A 23,932-nucleotide genomic window follows, 5' to 3' on the forward strand; every position below is an offset into this window, starting at 1 on the left:
TTCCTCTGCTGAGAGCCACTCTGAAGAAACCTGAGACACAGCTCTGCTGGAAGTCACAACAGTTCTCTGCACCCCCAAACACATCAAATCACAGACAGTCCTCACCCCGACGTCTCCAATTACCCCAGCTCTGATCCAAGTTGAAGAGGCCTGGAATACATCCGCACGCCACAGATGCCAGCTGCTCGCTCCTCCACTACCCTCCCTTCCAAATCAATTAGGAGCCTCCCACACCCGTCAGCCTCCTGTGGGATTCTAGACTCGAGCTAGACCCCCATGGGACCCTGTGCTGTGACTCAGACAGGCTGAAATAAGGAGTCCTTGTCAGACACGCCTCCCACAGGCTGGCTGGGCTGAGGCAGAGCACGAGGGGCCTGTCCTGAGTGACCCCACCGCTCCAGGAGGCTGGAAGAGGCCTCACTTAGCTGGTCACTTCCCATTCCCATGGGCAAATAGGAGCGCAAATGCCACTCTTCTCATCCCCAATCTTCTCCATAACTTGTTCCCAAACCAATACCCTCCTCCAGCCCTCTTTTTTATTTCCCTGTTTGGACTCATTCAACCCTGAATCCATTAACTCATGTTTGTTTTCTCTTTAACCCTCTGATCAAGACACTCCAGCATGGAGCTCGTTGCCCCTCCTCTCCTCCCTCCCCTCCCCCTCCTCAACTGGAACAACTCAGCAGGAAAGGCACCTGATCCACCAGCAGCATCTCACCTCCCAGATGCTTCCCCCAAACTGCGCTGCTGGTGACGTTCTGCCCAATCTCTGGACTCTCAGACTAAGGTTTCCTTCTGAAACCCCACCTTCCAAATATCCTTCACCAGGACAGAGACCACTCCTCCACCCAACAGGACAAGAGGCATGTGGGTTTGGAGGACAGAGTACACTGGATTTCTGAGGTTTCAACAGAAGAGGCACAGCAAGCTGCAAAGCAAAGGTCAAGAAAGAAGGAGACACTACATTTGACTCTCTCCCTGTCCTCCCTGCACTTGCCCCCAACATGCTGGCTGTCCCCTGCCATTGGTGAGGCGCCAAGGAACAACAATGATGATGCTACACTGCAGCCCTGTACGGCCCCGTATGCTCTCAGCCCAATTTCACACATAGGGAAACTGAGGGACATCAACTTTGAGAAACTTGCTCAAAGTTATACTACATGTTAGTGGAAGAGCTACGGCTCAAACCAGCCTGTCTGGCCCCACAGACTGCATTCTTAACCCTATTCTGCCATCTTGTTTTCTCTTATTTGCTAGATTCTACTTGCCTTCAGCTAGCTCTCTGTGTAGACTTCTCTCTCTCTCTCTCATAAAAGGCTACCATGGCCCTCCTAATCGGAGCCAGGAACCCCTCTCATGTGCACTCTGTGTAGTGTAGAGACTTCCCTGGCCACGATATGCACCATGCAGAAGTGCAGCTGGCACAGCCCCGGCACTCAGCAGGGGCATCAACAAGTGTCTGTGAGTACATCAGAGTGTCAAACCAGCAGCTTGGGGCCCCTCCCGGTCTACAGCACTGCTCCTGGCTGCACATGGCCCCCTCTCACAGGTTTACCATGAGGACCCAACTACATGTGAGAACTTCCACCACGATCCAGTCCAGTACCTAGCTCCAGAAAGCCCTCCATGGCATTATATAACTCCCTGCCCACCTTATGTCAATACATGCCTGCTAAACGAGGCAGTGCGTTTGGGAAAACACCAAAGCCAGTATGTACCCCAGCAGCCTTGACTCAGTAGATCTTGAGCAAGTCTATAGGGTGTGTGTATCATGATCTGCAGAACAAAGAATTTGGGCTTCCCAAAGAGTCTTAAGAAACAGCCCAATCCCTTCAAATCAAAGATAGTCACAGTTCTAGGAACTGGAATCCTGTTCATCATCAGAAAACCTCTCTGACATTCTCAAGAGAAAGGACTAGGAGTGCCTGCTAGTTCAAGAAATATCCACAAAGCCTTCTCTCCTTCCCCCAGACCCTATTAATTCAAATGGTTAAGGGGATGAGTGATGTCTCATAGAGATGACTTTGAATTGGATTCTGAAGGATGATGAGAGGTTTGGGAGGGATGGGAAGAGGCAGGATTCCAGCCATAGAAATGTAGCCACTGGAAGAACCGTGAGAATAGGCGTGAAGGTGCTATTGTGCAGGGAAAAGGAGCCTCCTTATCCTTGACTTGAGGAACAGAGTAGAGGGAGTTATGGGTGGGAAAGGGGAGCCAAACCCATTCAAGCTGCTCCTCCCCGGTCCCTCCCCAGTGTCAGGAAATGTTTCAGAGCCAGCATGCGCATTCCTCCTCCTGAACTTTCCTCCCCAGGAGAGAACCCATCTTTCCTCCTTCCCATCACCTAAGGGGACCCACACCCACACTGGGTTCAAAGTTCCTCACCCAGCTTGAAAGTCCGCACACTGCAAGGAGCTCTCGTAGGCAGTCTTCCCAGTCCCACTCCTTTCTCCTTAGAAGAGCCTCACCACCTGCATCCCCTAAGGCACAGAGGCACTTTCACACAGTTCTTAACTCCCCCAGAAAGCTGGGGATGGACTCTTACGGGGAACCATAAATCAGTGCAGAGGCCCACAAGATACTGCAGCTCACAGTTGCTGTGCACTTGGCTACCTTCTCTTCATGTGCAGGACAAGCCATGATTCTGCACAGCCCTGCTGGGAGGGACCCCTCACCCCACAGAGGACATTTCCCAGGTTGGGTCCATCTGGGATGATCACTGGTCTGGTTACAGCAAAGGAGCAAACATATAAAGGACTTTGTCCTTACGTTCAAGGAGCTTATGTGCAAACACTTACATACGAAGAACCCAGTTGAAGAGTCATGTACAGGGGAGGACCTCAAAGACCAGAAACTGAAGGGGTCTACTGTGCGGGATTCCTGAAGCAGAGAGTCACACAGCCTACTGTAGTCACAAGCTAACTTCATAGGCCATTAGGTAGCAATTCTGAGCGGTCACACATGGTCATCAGGAGGTCTAGTGGAGCTGCACTGGCTCCAGACACCACAGGGTCCTTTTGCAAAAGGCTTATCTGGCCTCCAAAGTCATAAGATCAACTGGGAAGCAGAAATAACCTAGGCTTCCCTCCCATCTGCTGCGACACCTCACTGTGCCATGACCAGTGCTCAGTAAACATTGCTGGGCTGCTCCTCAGGCCCACTCAGTCCTCATCTGGCGGTTGACAATCCCAACAACATTCTCTTGTACCTCCCACCATTGCCAGAGTCAACAAGGCCCAACTGTCAGAATTCGAGCCAGTGACAATAGACACACAGGTCCTGGCCTCTCCCAAGGAGACATGAGTCTACTACATGTGAAGAACTGATTGTCAGGCCTTTCAGATTTCATAAAGTGTTGCTTGTTACTCAAAATAACAAAGGCTACAGCACAGTTATTTTATAACCCTGTTTATACTTGGCCATAACTTCCTGAAATACATTTCCCCTCTTGGGTTGAAATGCCTAAAAAACTTTTGTGAATTAAAAAACAAAAAACAAAAAACAAAAAAAAACTTTGCAAGAAGATATCTTGAAAAGAAACTGTTTATCTGCTCTGCACTACTTCCCAGAATTCTGAACGATTAAACAATTGTACTTTAAGAGACCGGGCTACTGACAGAGTTAAGTCAAACAAGCTAAATGTGGGGAAAATCCCCATCTCTGGGGAAGCAAATGAATCTAGCTAGAAAAGGCTCTTAAAAGAAATGCTGTCAAAATAGCTAAGAAAAGTAGGAGGAGGCCAAAGGATTATCAAATGGAGAGGAGACATGAGAGTTCTTACTTGATTCTGATGCTGTATTCTCCCAGGTGTGTTTAAGAATCTTTTAAAATCATTATCACGGTGCTGATAAAAGGAAATAATGTCTTTAATTTGCAAAATGACTCCTAAAGTTCCTAATAAGCAGCTTTGAGGAACCCTGGCTCTGAAATGCCAACGAGGAGCCCCTCTGGAGGGAATGAAAAGAATGGCTTACTGTGAGATTACCTAGCTGACCTCACACCCCTACCCCAGCAACAACATCGCAAAGGCGCACTGCTGCCCTTTTCTCCTTGTCTTCGTATGTAGGATGCCAACATGCAGTATTTGAGAATTACGGGCTTGGGAATTATGAGTAACTCAGGCAGTACGTAGCCAACTCTACTGAGTATGTACTGAATGGAATCAAACAGACTACAAGACTACAGAAGAACACCTTCCAACCTGAGTCTGTCTGAATTAATTAGCTGTGTGGCATCAGAAGCGCAGGCTGTATGTAGCAACTGCTGGTAGAATCGGATCTTTCAACGTGGGAATTACTTCTCTGTATGCCAGGCCATGTCCTAAGTGCTTTATATATACATTCTTATTTAATTCTCCCAATAGACTTATGAAGTAGTCACTATTGTCATCCCCATTCTAGGGAAACACTGGCAGTGAGGTCAGGAAAATTATTCAGGGTAACAGATAACTATGAGTAGGGGCCGTATTCAAAATACCCAAACCCAGGGGCACCTGGGTGGCTTAGTCGGTTAAGCGTCTGACTTTCGCTTAGGTCATGATCTCGCGGTTCGTGGGTTCGAGCCCCGCATCGGGCTCTGTGCTGACTGCCAGCTCAGAGCCTGGAGCCTGTTTCAGTCTGTGACTCCTTCTCTCTCTGACCCTCCCCTGCTCGCGCTGTCTCTCTCTCTGTCTCTCTCCTAGAAATAAAAAAAAAAACACACAAAAAAACCAAAATACCCAAACCCAGGCAGCTGGACTCCAAGGTCCATGCTTTTACTCAAACTACATTGCCTAAAAACAAGGAGTCAATAAAAAAGAATGAAATCTTGCCCTCTGCAACAACATGGATGGATCTGCAGGATATAATGCTAAGTGAAATAAGTTGTCTGAGAAAGACAAATACCTTATGACCTCACTCTTAAGTGGAATTTAAGAAACAAAACAAGCAAAGAAAAAAAACCCAGAGAGACGACCCTCCCTGCCCCCCCAACAAAAAACACCAAAAAACAAAAACCAGACTCTAAACTATAGAGAACAGTTACCAGAGGGGAGGTGAGTGGGTGGATGGATGAAATATGTGAAGGGGAGGGCGCCTGGGTGGCTCAGTCCATTAGGCATCCGACTGCAGCTCAGGTCATGATCTCGCGGTTCACGAATTCAAGCCCCGCATGGGGCTCTGTGCTGACAGCTCAGAGCCTGGAGCCTGCTTCAGATTTTGTGTGTGTGTGTCTCTCTCTCTGCCCCTACCCAGCTCACGTTGTTCTCTCTCTCTCTCTCAAAAATAAATAAAAACATTAAAAAAAAAATAGGCAAAGGTAATTACAAGTACACTTACTATGATGATCACAACAAATGTACAGAATTGTAAAATCACTATATTGTACACTTGAAACTAATGTGACCCAGTATGTTAATTATACTGGAATTAAAAGCAACAAACAAAGAAGGGGCAGACCTGAAGGATAAGAGCTAGATGTTATGCTGAGCTGGACTAGTGACCTCGGTGGCCCCTTTAAGAGCTGTAGGTGGTATTTACTACTTTAAGGTGTTTATGAGTTGAGTCCTACACCACCTGACAAGAGACAGCTATGCGAACAAATGTTAGGAGATAATCTTTTTTTCGTAGTTATGATCTAGGGTTCCTGGCTGGCTCAGTTGGAAGCCTATGTGACTCTTGATCCTGGAGTTGTGAGTTTGAGCCCCACGTTGGGAGTAGAGATTACTTTTTAAAGAAACAGTTATAATCTTATCCTTATCTTCCGGTACATTCAGATTTCATGCTTCACATTGGCTTTACGTGAGATGCGTAAACAGGGCTAGGTGAGGTCAGCAGCCAGCACCCCTCTCTTTCACCCAGCAGCATGAAAGGCTGTCTCTAAATGCTGCTGTCCCTCTGGGCCTCAAAGCTAAACACAAGGCCTGCCAAGGTCACTCCTGATCTGGCCACACTCCAGGGAGCCAGCCACACTGGCACCAGCCACCTGGAATGGGAGTGAGGGCTGCTCATGCCCTCTGCAGGTTCACACTCCTGAATGATGCAGAGGAAAGGAATCTCCCAGAGGGGAAGAGGTGATGAAAAGCTTAATCTGCAAACTCTGAAAGCTGATCCTAGATTGTTTTGTTTTTAGCACTCTGTGACCCCTTTTGCAGGAGCTGGGCCGGTAAGGATAACATCCTAGCTCACAAATTAGGCCAGGGTAGTAGGGCACCTTTGCTTAAAAGGTGGAATCTGTGCTTACTGAGAGCTTTAGCCCAACTGAGACCCACTTAGATCTTCTCTTCGGTGGACTCCTGGTTTCCGTTCTTCACAAGTTACAATGCAAAGCTGATACCATGTGTTCGGAATGTGCTAAACACAGCTCGACAATTAGTCTGAGGAGGGTAATTTCTCAATGTCTTTTTGAGACGCCAGGGTTCAGCAAGCCCATCCAGCCCATAATGACCCATCCAGCCTCCTCCCACAATCTCCAAGTCTTTTTATAGTCACAGGTAATTATACCGCGGAGAGACTACATGACCTCATCAGCAGTGTTTACAACTGACAGGAAGATGCTGAGGATGTTTTGGGAACTACATCCTCATTTAGCAAACAATTTGCTGTGGTCCCTATTGTTCCTTTCCAAGAATAGCACTGCCTTGGTAACCCGTGTGCCTAAACTGGGAACCAAACAACCAAGGGCCCTTGTACATGAGAACAGAAACCACCACAGAGGCAAACACAGTAGCCGAGAGAGGACTCCTGCACCCTCTATTCAGGGGAGGAAACACAGATGGCGTCTTTCTTCCTCTGTCAGAAGAATCGTCCGAACATGGCCCTGAGTGCTCCAACAGGGTGACATAAGAAATGGGTCTCGGAGAAGCCTGCTGCCACTCAGCACACGCAGTGCGCTTCTCAACAGACCATGGGCGGCACAGCTGGGCAGACTGGGTGCGAATCCCAGCCGGCTTCCCCGGAGACAACCACCTGTCTCCGAGCAGGTTACGTAACCTCTCTCTGCCTTAGTTTCTCACCTGTAAAATGGTTACGTGACCACCTAGCTCACAGGCTTTTCTGGGGGGCTTTAAATGGGATGACACACAGAGAGCCTGACTCATAGATGATGCTCTATACAAGTCAACTTCCTGCCTCGACTCCAGGTACCTTCAGAAATGCGAGTGAGCCAGGGCCACTTGCCAACATCCCTCCACCATGGCAACATGAAGGGCCAAAGCCATATCCTACCCCTGAGAGCCATGTTCTCCATGGTTTCCCTCTTTGGTGAACACTAACTGCCATGCTTTCTCACTATGCTGCACAGAAACACAGAAGATATTTTAAAACAGCTTTAGTGCTTGTGTGATGTTTAACATGGCCTAAAGTATCACGGAAACACTCTTGAGGGGGGAAAATCAGAAACAAGTAAAATATTGAGTTTTTTCAGCAAATGCTCAGGAAAGGGAGAGAATGAAAATCAAAAGCTTTTTGCATGAGTCAGCAGGCCAGCTGGGTTGAGACCATCAGACTATGCAAACATGAACTTTCTGGAAGGCAAAGAGGTTTCCAGAAGTAACCAAAACTTCCTCAACTGGTCAAATTTGACACCTCCTCCCAACTCCTTATCCCCAACACAAAAAATGACTTTGCATCTTCAGTTCTGTTTTTTAAAGACAGCAAAGGAGGTCATCCGCAAAATCTCCTGCCCAGCATGACTCAGCAGTGGGTCACATACCAACTCTGTTGTTGTTGTTATTTGGGAATTACACCACACATTTTATATGCCAGGTGCCTTCCAATCATTTTTATTAGTCTACACAACACCAATCTAACACCCTTAAGGATTCTGTTTCTGTTTTAAAGGAGACACAGAGAGGTCAAATGATTTGCCTAAGGTCCTAAAGCAAGTTTCTTAAAATCCCAGGTGAAGGGAAGGAGTTGTGCGAGATCTGGGAGAGGCTGCTGCCTGGCTGGGACCCTGATTCCTCTCTGGTCCAAGAAGAGAGGCAAGCTGGGCACTATGCATATAATTTTATTTTCAATTCTGGGCTTCTGCTGTGTGGTGTGACCACGTGTGAAGAGTGAAGGTACTCTTCCTTTTGCCACTCCTTCCAATAATTATCCCCATCTCTGTTTCCGGAATGACCGAGGAGGAAGCTGGACCCACTGCCTCCCTACCACCTTCTCCATTATAACTCCAAATCTCCAAGTGTAGATAAGAGAAACCAAGAAGGAAAACCGAACTTGATCACGGCAGAACTCTGCCCCAGAACTCTCAAGTGTCTGTTCCTTCACGATTCTTTTCTTCCAGACCTGAGCAATTATGCCCAAGACTAAGGGTGACTGTGGTATTTATAACCAGAGACTCTACACATGAACCGCCCCCTGGAAGACGCCCACTTACGTGTGTCCAGTGGGATTCTCACAGTCACAAGTGTGTGTGTACACACAAAGACTAGAGTCCACAGGGTAACAAAGGCTGTGTATTTCACAAGCACCTCATTTTACAATGCCTCTGGGATGGGTGTTCAAGTGCAGCCACAGGAGCAGGTTAAGATATACTCACGAAGAGGAAGACAGGACCTTTCCTGAACTGACGTGCCTTTCCTCAACTTCAGGGTATCTGAGAGTTTTAGTTTCTTGGCAAGCTGCTTATGGCAGGCACAGGTGTGCTTTGGGTTGCAGGCCAAGGACTGCGTGCCTTCTTCGCTGAGAAGCCACTCCAGAGGGGAAAACACTGGCAGCAACGTGGTACGCTGGATCTAAGTAATGGTAAAACCCATTCCCCTGCTGCATCCTGCTCTGTGCCAGTACACATGTTTTATGGGAAGTAGAAGAGACTTGGGGGGTGGGGGGACCAGGGGAGGGAGGATTCTTTGCAGATGGGGGAGGGGAAAAAATTACAGAGCCAACTTTTCCATCCTGCTCTGAGCCCATGCTACAGACATACATTTTTCCACATTGGAGAATAATAATCCCTTTATCCAGCCAGTCTGAAACATCAGTCCTGATAATTGAATTCAGACTTTGGATGGAAAGTTGGGAAGGTGTGGGTAGTTGGAAAATGGGGTGGGAAATGGGAGGGGACATGGGTGGAACCCATAAAACGGAGGGTGGCAGTAGGTGGAATGGTTTAACGAAGCTAAGGAGGCTGAAGACTTCAGACACCAAAGGCAGACATTCTGCCCTAAAATTGCCAGGTCACACAATGAGATGGCTTCCCTCACGGAGCCTTGGAAGAAGGTGGTCTTGGTAGCATACTAGGCACTAGGTCAAGTTCTGGAGCCTTGGCCCTAGGACCCTGGGCAAGTGCATGACCTCTAAAATCCTAGCTCTTGACAGTTATTCCATTCATGCACATAGTTATTGAGCACTATCTGTTCTAGGCTAGGGGTAGGGTGGCAAATCTCTTCTATAAAGGACCAAATATCTTAAAGTCTAAATACTTTAGGCTTCGGGGTGAAACAGTCTATATCACAACCATTCAACACTGCCACTGTAGCACAAACACAGCCATATTTATATTCATAAATACAACGAACAAACATTTCTTTGATTTTTTCCCCCCAATCATTTAAAGATATAAAAACCATTCTTAGCTCGTAGGCCATACAAAAGGAGGAGGAAGGATTTGGACTGTGGACTGTCGTTTGCCAACATCTGCACTGGAGATACAGTGGTGAGTACGACAGGATCTCTATATTCTATGGCTCTGTGACCACAGCTTCTAGAGGCCTCCTCTGGCTCTAGCTTCTAAGCCCTGCAAACGTAAGCCCCGGTTCATCTGGCTACACAATTGGTGTAGGCTGGCCTTCTTTTCCTTTGAAACCTCTTAGAGTCATGATGTCCACACTGTAGGGACTTAACCATTAGTGGCCTCCTTGGTTGTGCCAGGGGCTCCTCACAGCCAAAGAGGTCTTATGCTTTGTGGGAAAGGTTTAAGTGTCAGAACAAGGTGAAGAAGAGGCAGCCGAAGAGGGAACTCTGTACGTGGGTGGAGGAAAAGGCAACAACAAATGGGAAACTATTTCTCCCAACAATTCAGAAGTAAACGCTTAGATAAGACTGCACCACTATCTTTATGTGTCGGGTAAGCAGATTAGGTAGGAGCTGAGGATAAGCGGGTTAGGTAGGAGTTGATAAAGAGAGAATGAGAGAGGGGCACCTGGGTGGCTCAGTCGATTAAGCACCTGACTCTTGATTTCCACTGAGGTCACGATCTCATGGTGCATGGGCTCTGTGCAGACAACGCAGAACCTGCTTGGGATTCTGTCTCTCTCTCTGTCCCTTCCCTGCTCATGTTCTCTCTCAAAATAAATAAATAAACTTAGAAAAAACAATAAAGTGTTCAAAAATAAGAAAGAATGAGAAAGAGCACTGTATGGGGACTGTAGACATGGCACTATACCACACTGCTCCTGTCCTTCAAGTCCCCTTCCAGAATCTGAGACCCATCTCCAGCGAATGCTGTCCAAAGAAAACCGCCATATAAATGCAGCTAATGAAGGCTGGCAGGGGCCCCATTACTGCTGAGTTCATTCATAATTAGTGGAAACCCCTCCTGGCACCTGCAGAAAACAGGCAGGTTCTCTAGCGCCCCCCAGAGGCCTACGGTACACACCCAAATACATGCTTTCTAAAAAGGATGCCAGGTCAGGAGGACACATGAAGAGAACCTAAGAAGGGTCTTCAGAGTGCAGCAGAAGGCAACAAGGATCAAGCTCAGCCACCAGCTTCCACTAGTAAGTCCTTACAATCATTAATATACAGACTTAAGAGAAGTGGATAGGACCTGAAAGGTATCCGGGTCAACCTCCTCATTTGATAAATAGAGAAACTGAGCCACAGAATGCCTAAGTGACTTGTCCAGGATCACGAAGTTTATAGTGTCAGTGACCAAGTCCTGCTTTCACAGTTACAACACCTCAACTCTGTACTTATTCTGAGAAAAAACACAGAAAGACAAGAAACACGCAAAAAGCTAACAATCATGAAGGGCTTATTGTGTTATCTCAGACGATCTTCACAACCCCCCTCTGAAGTAGGGACTAATGTCATCCTATTCTGTAGCTGAGAGGTAGAGAGCTCTGCTCAGGCGCAGAGCCAGCAGCAGGAGGGCTGGACTTGGAACACAGGCAGTCTGATTCCAGAACCTGTACCCCTGTTATATGTCGTGCTCTGCACCCTCCATTCTGCCCAATGACACCAGCTGCTGCCAAAGGGATGACAGTGTCATCCCAGTAGGCTCCTACACACCCATCCCCCCGCTGGCTCAAGAGGCCCCTTAACGGCACACCCCCAGGACTGGCCGCCTGTTCTCCCACAGCACAAAAGCCTACCACCACCCTCTGTTCTCCCTGCAAGTGCCCGCTAGATGGACAGTGCCCTATCCTAGCCTTTGGGACCAACAGTGGTACCGAGTCTTTTCACTCCCCCACACAGAGGCAGGCGGGGACCCACCTGAGGCAAGGCCGTCTCCAAGGAGGGTGCTAAGGATCACCAGCGGAAGGAACACTCCATGTCCCGCGGAGGCCACGGCCAACGCTGAGGTGCTCTTTGGTGCTATCCTGCCATGGCACATCTTTTATCCGTCCAAGTTATTTTAAAAAGAAAAAATTTAAAAGCCGGAAGGAAGAATTCTAAAGTCAGCCACGGGTAGATTTACCTGTAAAAAAACAAACCGAAAACAAGGACATAAGTGAAAACTTTGGCCATAAGTTAGTTGCAAGTAGGCACTTTGGCAAGGACGCCACAGTCATATACAAAATCCTAGTAACTGAATTGCTGCCGCCAGAAGAGGCAGGCACATAAGTGGCTTTTCAGCCCCTACGTGGGGCAATATGGCATGCTGCCGTCAGCGTCGGCACCTAGGGGCCAGATCCTCGCACCAGGACGGGGAGACCGGCACAGGCTCACCTGGAGATCCGTCAGGCACGACACTTTCAGGAGCTGCCCAGGCTCTGCCCCCACCGCCTCCAGCAGAGAGAAAGAGAGAGGCAGCTATTGACACAGAGCGCTACACCCAAGTCAGGCTTTGCCTTTGCCATTTGGACTCAGGAGTGAGTTCAACCAACCGAAGGGGGGTGGGGGATAGAGAACACGTGTCTTAAAGGGAGAACTACACCACCAGAGAAGGAACGCGGCCAGGAGCCAAGGGCCCACGGCGGTGAGGCTTGCTCAGCTGCCAGAGGCCGGATGAATCCCTGAGGCTGACTCCACAGCCATGAATCTCAAAAATGGACCAATTACTCCAGGCTGTGACCCCAGAGGCCACGCCTGCTGGCTGTCCCTGACAAGGACAGGGAGAGGATAGACCGTGATTGTTAATTAGCTCCCCCACCCACTCTAGTTCAGAGGATGACTTCAGAAGAGGAGGAACCAGGGTCTAAAAAATAAAGGTATAGGGGATCAAGACTTTAAGGGGTTACTTTCTACAGGCCTTCAGAGAAGCGGCTGAGTTGATCATACATTATGATACGGGCCTACTACACATTAGTTAACAACATCTGATTTCATTTATCCTTGTTTATAACAGGTATTCCAAATAATAAGATTATCCTCCCTTTTTTTAAATTCCATACACACTTCCTTCTCCGTTAATAAGGCTTTATGTAACTAGATAAGGGAGCCTGCCATCTACAACCCTAATAAAGGGGGCTCCTGAGACTCTGCCAGGGATATTAAACAGACCTGCCTTTAATCCATGTCTGAAGCCTTTACTCAGGCCTACATCCCCTTCTAAAGAGAGTTACTGCGAACAGCAACATGGGCTGTCTCAGTACGAAGGAAAAGTAGCTGGGAGGGCCTTCAATGAGCATGAGCTAGCCGCTGGGTCCTTACTCACTACCCCCAAATAGCTGTATAGTGGTTTTCTATCCACAGCTTTTACCCAGACTCCGACTTGAGCCTTTAAAGCTGTAGAAAAGGGATGGTTCATGAAGAGGTCTAAGGGTGAAGTCTGTACGTGACCCAAAACAATACACAAAACTGTATGTAAGTGTGTGGAATGTGTATACATTTATGTGGCTAAGAACAGCAGAGTTAGAATGCCAGAATTCCAATCTGTGTCCTCTATTATGACCATGTGGCCAAATCACTCTCTTAGTCTCAGTTTCCTCATCTATAAAATTGGGACAGTAACCATATGCCTTCTTAGGTTAGATGCAAGGATTAGGATCAGATAAAGCACTTGGCAGTGCCCGGCACTTTGCAAGTACTCAATAAATACTGCCTGCTGTTGCTGTTGTCATTAGTAATAAGGCCTGAGCTTCAGAGACCTTAGAGGTCATCAGGGTTTACCTCCTCATTCAACAGGTGCCAAAACCAAGGTCAGAAGAGGTTAAAGAATATGGCTCGTTAGCAACGGTGCTGTCATTTTTGATTCATCCACAGTAGGTATTTGAACCAGGCAGTCATCACCCCCTGAAGGCAACAACCAGTGGATCATTGAGAATAACACCTGGTTGTGCCACATTACAGCACGTGCACAACAAATATTTCTACGGTGACTGGATGGGGCTGGATCAGAGTGGTGCTTAGGTGTTCTGTGCACAAGTGAAGGTAACCAAGACAGGCCACCCAGAGGAGGTGATGCTGACTGCTAATGCATAGGTTTAGTGAAAAAGAAGGGGAAAAAACGAAGGTACCAAATACAAGTGGACGAGAACAATGGGAGCACAGCACTCTTGGCAGAGTCCAGAGTCAAGGGCTAGGCCAAAGAAGTTAAACTTTACCTTGAAAACCATGTACACCACTCACAGGATCGTAAACAGAGGAGTTTTAAGACCAAATTCATTTAGGAAGATCACTCTGGCAAGGATTGGGGGGAGGGGCACAAAGTGGTAACGGATCTTAAACTTAGCATCATTAGTGTGGAGCTCTTTTGAGGGCAATTTGACAAAATCTGTCCCCTAAATGCACACATTCTCTAACCTATCAGTTCTGCTTCTAGAATCTGCCCTCAAAAAAAATCACATGAGCAATGATATAGAGGCAAGATATTCACTGAATTCTTTGTACTGGCAAAAGAGTGAAGTGAGGCAAGTTAAACAAGTGGTCATACACACACGTAACAAAATACCATGTACTGGTCTAAAAAGAATTATGCAGGGGGCGCCTGAGTGTCTCAGTCAGCTAAGCATCCAACTCTTGATCTCAGCTCAGGTCTTGATCTCAGGGTCCTGAGTTCAAGCCCTGTGATTTAAAAAAAATTAAATAATAAAAAGAACTAGGCAGGTCTAGTCTGTCTTCATGTATGAAATGACTTCCAAAATCAGCACGTGAAGAAACCATTTGTGAGTATGCATGTATTTTTAAAGGGGACACACACACACACACACACACACACAGACACTTTTGCATGCTGTGAAAATCTCTCCCTGGAATGATGCCCAAGAAATGGGGAGCTAATAATTGCCTTCAGGGTGGAGAAGTGAGTGGTTAACAGGGAAAGAACTCATTTTTCACCATATGTATTCCCTTTGAATCTCCTTGAGTATATTGTACCTTGTGCATGCATTACCTAATCGAACAGATAAAATGTAAAATAAAATTAACGTAGCAAGGTCTTTCTGTAGATTGCCTGTCTCCTCCCTCAACAAACGGACTGACATTCAAATAAACCTGATTGCTCCTCCTGCCAGGATGAGAGTCACTTTCAGGGCTCAGCACAACAGTCATGTGGAGGAATTCTCTTCTGACACTTCACACCACACCCACCTCCAGTAGGACTAACCCCCTTCTTATTCCCAAAGTGTCTTGAGCACCCTGCTAGGACTGTACCCCTAACAGGTTAATACGTCTGTATGTTTATCTGTCTCACCTCACCAGACTCAAGGCTCCTTGAAGGCAGGGAACAAATGCCTTGCCAAACTCATGAATACTGTGGGGAGGAGCCAGTACAGAATTAAGAAAAAGATACACAAATAGGAGCTCCTGTTTTGTCTTATTTTAAAGAAACAACGGACTCCTCCCCATGGCTTAAGCAGCTACCTGGGCAAAAGGACCAATTCCACCATGAAGCCTAAGACCTGATCAAGCACAGAACAGATGGGGTAATGACAGGGGGGCTTTGCAAAGAAGAGAAAAGATGAGTAGAGAGTAGTCAGTGGGAGTGTTTACATGCAAGGCTAGGCCAACAGTTAGTGTTTCAGAAATAATAATATAGAGAAAAGTGAAGCCCTATGACCCCAAGGCATTGCTCAGAATGGGAGAACCCAGCTACTGTGGAGAAAGGGTCATGCTATACATACCTCATTATTTTAAGAAGGGGTCTGCTTTAAATACAGAATTAAAAAATAAAATAAAACCTGCACGTGAATTGTGCCTTTAGAGCAAGTGAAAAGAAAAACACTTGAGAGGGGCGCCTGGGTGGCTCAGTGATTAAGCCTCCAAGTTCGGCTCAGGTCATGATTTCGTGGTCTGTGAGTTCAAGCCCCACATCAGGCTCTGCGCTGCCAGCTCAGAGCCTAGAGCCTGCTTCAGATTCTGTGCCTCCCTCTCTCTCTGCCCCTCCTCCGCTCTGCCCCTCCTCCTCTCTCTGTCTCTCAAAAATAAATCAACATTAAAAAAAAGAAAAAAGAAAAACACTTCAGAAAAAATTAACTAGATATTCATTATCCCTAGAGAAATACATGGAGGAGGAGGAGGAGGGAAAGGGGAAGGGGATAGGAAGATGAAGGAGAAGAAGAAAAGAAAAAGAGGAAGAGGAGGAGGAAGAGGAAGAAGAGGAGGGAGGAGAGGAAGGAGGAGAGTGGAGGAGGAAGAGGAAGTAGATGCTGGTTGTCCGGGGCTGGGGGAGGAAGGGGCGGAGAGTTAGTGGTTAACAAGTACAGTGCAGAGTTTCAGTCTGGCCAGATGACAGGAGTTCTGGAGATGGACAGTGGTGATGCACACAGTGTGAATGTGCTTCATGTCACTGTCCTTCAGGCTGAAAACTGGTTAAGGTGATCGAGTTCATTTTATGTATATTTTACCACAAAAAAATACTGGGGAAAATTATGATTAAAGCAGAGCCTGGAGGGGCGCCTGGGTGGCTCAGTCGGTTGAGCGTCCGACTTCGGCTCAGGTCATGATCTCACGGTTCGTGGGTTCGAGCCCCGCGTCGGGCTCTGTTCTGACAGCTAGCTCAGAGCCTGGAGCCTGCTTCGGATTCTGTGCCTCCCTCTCTCTGATCCTCCCCTGCTCATGCTGTCTCTATATCTCTCTCAAAAATAAATAAAATATTTAAAAAAATAAATAAATAAAGCAGAGCCTGTAACTAAGCCTCCTGCTTAAAGATGGCACTCACCCACCCTCACAAGGCCTGTCACATTTAAATTCAGAGGTAAAAAGAGAGGAAAGAGAAGGAGCCTGAGGCTGCTGTCAGTCCCATCTCTGCCACCAAACAGCTGGCTGGTCATGAAGGCTCCCTGGCTTCCACTTGCACATCTAAGAAAGGCTCTACGGCCTCTCTCAGCCACGGAATTCTCCACAACATCCAAGTGTCTCTGCGTATAACACAATCCTTCCTCCAGCAGCCAGTTTCCCCTCTGGGGTGAGGGGGAATCATGAAAAGTCTGCATTCATCCTTCTGATAATCTTTCCTGGGACTACCACTGCACCCCAATAGTGTGTGGTAAAGAGAGACCCCATGAGCTAGAATGTCAGCCCCTCAAGGTCAGCGTCTGGTCTTTTCCTGCTCTGTGAACTCAGAACATTAAAAGCTGGGAGACAGTGCTCTGCTGAACATCATGAACACTCATTTCCCGTTCAGAATGATCCTCTAGGAGGATCCATGGCTCTGATCTTGGGGAAGCCACTTACCTCATCTGCTTTGTTTCCTCATCTATAAAATGGGGTTGTTACTTGCTTTAAGTATCTCCCTACTCTCTAGTGAGGCTCAAAAAGGACAAAATACAAAAGACTCTATAAACTGAAAAGACGCAGGTCCTTCTATCTACAGTTCTGGCCTAGAAGCCAACACAGCAGAGGTCTGAGAAACTGCTCATAACAAACGACGATGAAAACATGACAGGCTTCTGGAGTAAAGGACAACCTGTAACATGAACCTAAAGTTCACGTGGTCTGCTTGCTTGCTGTTGCCATAGATGCTTCCCAGTTAACCAAAGAGCCTGAAAAGATTAAAAGTGTCCTGGGAGTCACCTTCACATATGGCTCACAGCCTAGCCTAGAGAAGCAGCAGCAGCAGCAGCCGGCGGGGCAAGCCATGAAACAGCCTCAGCACCCTGTCCCCAAGACAGCTCAGGGCCCACATCTCCTCAGCCCATGTGCCTGGCTGCCTTGGGGTCTACCCCTGGAGAATGTCATAGTCCTCCTGGAGTGGCTGGGTCATGTCACACTCTACTGAGCTCTCCTTTGTGAGACAAGCGAGTCCTGCCTCTGTAAAGCTGGGCTCCCAGGTGCTAAGTGGGTTTCTCTACAGTTCTAGGAAGTCAGCGTCAGTCTACATATAACTGTCAGGACAGATTAGTTCCTAAACCATGGCCCATCTCTCCATTGGTTAAGAGAGGGAACTGAATGGGAAAAACCAACATAAATTCTTTTCTTGCCTCCAACCTAGTCCGGAAGGAGGATGGTGGTAGTACAGAGTCTGCAACCAGAAAGTCTGTTCTTTTTGATGAACCATCTTCACCAACCCCAGTGCTGCTCTGTGATGGTGGAAGACAAAGAAGAGTTCGTGAAACATGACCAGAATTGAACCAGTTAATTACCTTTTAGAGTGTAAAGAGAAGGAGTCCTAACTCTGAAAAGTCCAAAGGCCCCCAGAGGGTTTGATAAGAGAGGCAGCTAATGAGCCAGAGAGGCCCCCCCTTCCTGCTCGCTTGCTTTCAGTCCATGTCTCCACCACTGCCCTCCCACTCACCCTGAAACAGCTAGGCCACAGCAGCAAGAGACATCTAAACGTGGATCAGATCCTAATGTCACCCACTCTTGCTTCCAAAATGAAAAAGTGAAGTTGCTTCTAGGTGTCTTTAGCTTCCGGCCCCATCCGTGACTCCTTCCAATCTCGCTAACCTCTGTATCTTCCCCTTTATTTTGTGCCACTAACCTGCCAGGGCTTCAACAGGCACTAAGTCTTCTACTGGACTTTGAGATCCTTGACAGCCAGAATGTTGCCTTATCCATTTCCTTTTCATCTCAAAAGATGCAAAGTCAAACTCATTAAAATTCACCTCCTAGAAATCTCAAAATGACAGTCAGCTTTCCTAAGGCACCTAAGCCAAATAGGGTAGGTGTCAGCGGTTTTTTCTGAATCGCTGTGATATTCTTTGTCCCCTTGTCTGGCTTCCCCAGAACTCCTCCCCACATCCTCTTCCTGTCACACTCCCCCCCCCCCCACGTATTCCTCAGGCTTCTGACGGCAGGGCAGGGACACCAGCAGACACGCCACCCCCACCGCCATGCCTAAGCCTTCTCTTTAACAGTCTCCGACCTACCGACCTAACGACCTAACGGCAGGAGCCCTGGGGCATGGACAGGAATGTGTAAGACAGCTCCAGGTCCCAGCTCCGCCGGCCAGTGGCGGACTGACCGCAGGCATCCTTCCTGGTCTTCAGCGGGTGGGCGTGGATGATCCCCAAATGCCCTTTCAGTTCGGAATCTGGAATGTCTTCTAGGGAATAGGAGGGGCCCAGGAATATCTCCTCCGAAAACATAAGTAAACAAAAGTTCTAACTGGAAGGAAGAAATGTTAAACCCTTCCTCTTTGTTCTGCATAAGGAGCCCTCTCCCCCTTCCCCCTTCATCTCCCAAGACCCACCCTAGCATCTATCTCCCCCTGCACTGCAGCAAACTCCAGAAACTCCACTTTCCCATTTAGAGCTTAATCAATCCATCAGCACATTTGTATAGGCCATTTGTACACAGTGTTACTGAAGTGCTTTCCAAAAATAACAAATGTCTGACAACAACAACAAAACCCAGCCTCCACGTGTGCACATGTGCACGTGCACACACACACACGCTCATGCGCACGCGTGAGACACACAGGATCACTGCAGAGCTGCAGGGGTCCAAAGAAAAGAGACTACTGAAGAGAACAAAACAACGCACACAGACTCTAGACAAGAAAAAAGAAGAGTGAAGGCAGAGTGGCTGTGAGCAGGAACTTAGCTCAGGCAGTATATTTCCGACCCTGAAGGCAGGAAACCACTTCTTCTCTAGTCTCAGCTTCACCAATAACTGATGGGCTGAACTAGGACAAATCACACCACCTCCCTATGCCTCTGTCTCATCAGTAAAATGAAATAGTTCAACTAAATATTTCTCAGGCAAGCTGGGATGGTGGAAAGATCTTGCAGACCAGGCCAGAATTCTCTGCCCCGCTTGGATACTGTTACTTGGGTGGTCTGGGGCGAATCATTTTCAGTTCTCAGCTATAAACTGGATACACAATACCACTTTGCCGGGCTGCTGTGAAATCAAAATGAGATCAACATGAAGGCTTCTGGACAGCGTATGGAATGGTGGGCACTCTATTAGTGCTGGCCGAGGCCCCTTCCTACTCTGACCGGCTCTGACCGTGCCGCCACTGGATTCACAAAGGGCACCGTTTCAGCGGGGTTGGAAACATATGCCCTGAGCCTACGCTCAAACACAAACTAGTTTAGATGAAAGAATACCCAACAGGTTACACAAGTGAACCTCCAAGGTTTTCTCCCATGAAGTTCTAAAAATGTATCTTTTGGGGGCGCCTGGGTGACTCCGTCGATTAAGTATCTGACTTTAGCTCAAGTCATGATCATGTAGTTCGTCAATTCAAGCCCCAACATCCATCGGGCTCTGTGCTGACAGCTCAGAGCCTGTAGCCTGCTTCAGATTCTGTGTCTCCCTCTCTCTCTGCCCCTCCCCCACTCATGCTCTCTCTCTCTTAAAAATAAATATTAAAATAATCTTTTTAAATAAAAAAAATTTTAATGTATCTTTCAAGGAACTAAGCATTCCTTCCTGCAAAATTAAATAGTTATATATGGGACTATACTAAAGCAATATTTGTGTCCAGGGGGACCTAGGAGGTTTTTAGTCTGAGCATGTGTAGGGAAAGATGGGACACAGAGTTTACATGTTTATTACATATATACACACACTCACCTCATGAAATAGGTGCCATTACCCCTCTTCTACAGATAAATGAAATCCAAGGAGCCAAAAGTCTATACTTCTCTGCTTTCCTACTACAAAGGGCACCCTGCTTTTTTGTTTTCCAAATACAAGATCAAAGATTAGTTGCATCAATTCAGCCCGTAAACATGGAAGGCCCTTCTGAACCCTAAGCATCACTGCCTGGACCATGAATGGGACAAGCGATCGTATCCCTGCCCAAGGTCTGCTCAGTTACTCAACTGCTATATGTTGCATGTACTGCAGGCAATAAATTTCTGCCAAGACCACCAACTCTGCCTCCTTCTGTGCCTCAAAGCACCCAACATTTACTTGTTCACTGGAGGAGGAAAAAAGATAAACCCAAAAGACATAATTTGTATAGAAAATATGAGATGGCAAAGCTTCAACAAGTATAAAACAGGAGGGGAAAGGGGTATAAATCCTGAAGTCTGGGCCAGGTAGCAAAACATATGCTTGGCAGAAGGGGCTGTAATTGGTTCCTAGACCACAGAGGCGCATCTATGCATCTATGTGTCATCACACCCCTCTGTCTGGTTCCTAGCAGAGCTGAGTGGAGCAGGTTTCAATACCCGCCGGACAAATAAAGTCTGGGAAGCTGATCTGCTAAATGTGGCTTCTTAGGGCTCTGTGTTTGCAGTGATTATACTGCAATTCAGCAAATATTTACTGGCTGTCTTCAGTGCAAGGCTTGGGTGATCACAGGGATGAAGTGCGGCCCAGACAGGAATTCCTTACTCCCATGGAATTCACAATCTACATGAGAGGAATTCTATGCTTATCTATGTAACACCATGAAAGTGTTACAAGGGTCCAATAAAAGGGCTGTTAAAAATAAAAAATAAACTGCTATGAGGGGGCACCTGGCCAGGCTAAGTCGGTTAAGCGGCTGACTTCAGCTCAGGTCATGATCTCACAGTTCATGAGTTCGAGCCCTGCATCAGGCTCTGCTGGCAGCTCAGAGTCTGGGGCCTGCTTTGGATTCTGTCTCTTCGTCTCTCTCTGCCCCTCCTCGGCTTATGCTATCTCTCTCTCAAAAATAAATAAATATTTTTAAAATGAACAAAATAAATAAAATAAAAAGTGCTATGAGAATGCAGAGAAGGTAAAAACAAAGACTTCAGAGTGGGAACGGGGGAGTGGAAAGAGAAAGGTTGAACCAGACCGTGAAGATCATGCACATACCTAGTCAGTTCTCAGGACAGACTGCATGCACAGTGCTAATTATAAAGAAAGACAAACGGAAGAGCAATTCACCAAAAGGATGGCAGAGAAAGAAAGTTAAAAAAAAAAAAAAAAAAAGAAAGAAAGTGGTAATTTTGTCTGCCAGGCCCCACTGACTGCTGCTGTCTGGTAAATGAGAAATACATACCTATGTATATACATTCAATCAAGATATTTAGGCGCTAGATTGTGGTTTCCAAAGTACTCATAGCTGTGCAGGAAGCACCTCCTCCAGGTCAAAAATAGCAAGCCCACAAGAACTGGCTGATGCAGTTATATTTACTTTTTACCATCTCTGTGGATCACTTCCCAAAGGCCTCCAAATGGGATGGTATAAACAGGTCTGTGTCACTTCCTGGTTCTCAGGCCTTCTGCTACATTCCCAGTCAGTCTGGGAAGGCTGCCTATTTAAAAATAAACTTTAAAAAACTCACCAAAAACCCTAACTCTAAACCATCCTTTCCTCTACTTCATTCAATTTCACTAAAACTAAAAAGGATTAAGAAATGAGACACGAATGACCACAAGGAATGAATTTTCAGCTCAAAACAAAAATATATGCTGAGTTCAGGGTCAGAAGATTTGGATTCTACTCATGGTCTGCCTCTAACTGGAAAACTTGACCTTGAGCAAGCAAGATGCTTCATCTTTCTGCACAACAGCTGCTTCAGCATACTTAACTCCAATGCAGCTATTCAATCGTTCTGGACCTCAGTTTCCTTATCTATAAAATAGCACTAACAACAGCTAACTCATGGGTAATTATTATATGGGGAAATGCATGTAAAGCACTTAATATAATACCTGGCATTTAGTCAACTGTCAGACATGTTAGGTATTCTAATTATTACCAGCTATTATCATTATTATTGTTATTTTCTGAAATTGTGTAAGGGTTAGGCTAGATGACTACTACCTGAAGAGCTTCTCTGGGTCCAAGATCCTATGTTTTTTGTTTTTTGGGGTTTTTTTGAGAGAGTGAGAGAGTGAGCAAGTGGGGCAGAGGGAGTGAGAGAAAGACCTTAAGCAGACTCTACACTAACACAGGACTTGATCCCATCCATGACTCTGGGATCCATGAGCCAAAATCAGGAGGCAGACACTGAACTGACTGAGCCACCCCAGCGCCCCATGTAATTTTAAGTCATTGTCTCCTTTTATATTTTTAAAAAATTTTTATATAGTTCATTTATTTTTGAGACAGAGAGAGACAGAGCACGAGTGGGGGGGGGGGGGACAGAGAGAAGGAGACACACAGAATCTGAAACAGGCTCCAGGCTCTGAGCTGTCAGCACAGAGCCTGATGCAGGGCTCGAACCCACGAACAGCAAGATCATGACCTGAGCCAAAGTCGGACGCTTAACTGACTAAGCCACCAAGGCACCCCCCTTTTTTTTTTTTTAATTTATTTATTTTGAGAGAGACAGAGAGTGCAAGTGGGAGAGGAGCGGAGGGAGGGGGACAGAGGATCCAACCTGGGCTCTGTGCTGACAGCAGAGAGCCAGATGCAGACCTCAAACTCATGAACCGTGAGATCATGACCTGAGCCAAAGTCAGACGCTTAACTGACTGAGCCACTCAGGTGCCCCACCTTTTCTTTCTTTCTTTTTTTTTTTTAAGGGGCTAGATAGAAAGGAAAATACATTTGGCAAAGCGTTACAGTTACAAACATATCCTCAGCATCTATGTTACAAACACTAGGATACAATTAAGAAAACCATCAGTGAGTGCAAGGGGGCAAAGTCTTATCTATTCCTGCATTAAACCCCTAGCGTGTGGCAAGTTCACACATGACACACTGCCTTTACTCCCATGAACATCAAGGACAATGCCCTCGTAAGCCAGTATAATCTGACTTCACTCACATCATCTTTAACTGTTAGCAGCTCTTTAGAGCAGCCCTAAAAGATAGCACAGTGGCCAGTCCATCCATTTCTAATAATGACTAACCCTTCGACAAAGTGTTCCTGATTTAAATTAAAAAGTGCCTTCTCCTTAATATAATTTGAGTGTGGCTGCAAGTGACAGGGTGAATGGTGAAAGCTACCAAAGGAGATAAAGAACGCAGGTGGATGAGCAGATTTGGGGGAAGAATGTAATGAACTCAGTTCAGGTAATTCTTGCATATGTTGAATTACAGATACTTCAAGGATATCCAGGTAGAAAAGTCTAGCAGGCAAACTGGAAATGAGGATGGTGTTCGCTTTGGCAGCACATATATTAAAACTGGGGGGCAGCTGGGTGGCTCAGTCGGTTAGGTGTCCGACTTCAGCTGAGGTCATGATCTTGGTTCATGGGTTCAAGCCCCGTTTCGGGCTCTATGCTGGCAGCTCAGAGCCAGGAGTTTGCTTGGGATTCTGTGTTTCCCTCTCTTGCTGCCCCTCCCCTGTTCACACTCTGTCTCTCTTTCTCATTCTCTCTCTCTCCAAAACAAACATTAAAAAATAAGATAAAATCAGAATGCTAGTTGGGGCGCCTGGGTGGCTTAGTCGGTTGAGCGTCGACTTTCACTTAGGTCATGATCTCGCGGTTCGTGGGTTCGAGCCCCGCATCGGGCTCTGTGCTGACTGCCAGGTCAGAGCCTGGAGCCTGTTTCAGTCTGTGTCTCCCTCTCTCTCTGACCCTCCCCTGCT

At 46.8% G+C, this 23,932-nt stretch overlaps 1 protein-coding gene across 1 annotated transcript in view; it reads right to left on the bottom strand.

Annotated features, from left to right (window-relative positions):
• Window positions 1-23,932, bottom strand: part of SUSD6 (sushi domain containing 6) — a 97,294-nt gene that overhangs the window by 37,838 nt on the left and 35,524 nt on the right. The window contains exon 2 of the mRNA XM_039240716.1: window positions 11,415-11,619. Coding sequence (XP_039096647.1) covers window positions 11,415-11,535 — 121 coding nt within the window. The 5' untranslated portion in view covers window positions 11,536-11,619. The remainder of the gene's footprint in view (window positions 1-11,414; window positions 11,620-23,932) is intronic.

The sequence above is a fragment of the Hyaena hyaena genome, unplaced genomic scaffold, assembly GCF_003009895.1.
Source record: "Hyaena hyaena isolate Hyena2069 unplaced genomic scaffold, ASM300989v1 scaffold_179, whole genome shotgun sequence".
NCBI lineage: Eukaryota > Metazoa > Chordata > Mammalia > Carnivora > Hyaenidae > Hyaena > Hyaena hyaena.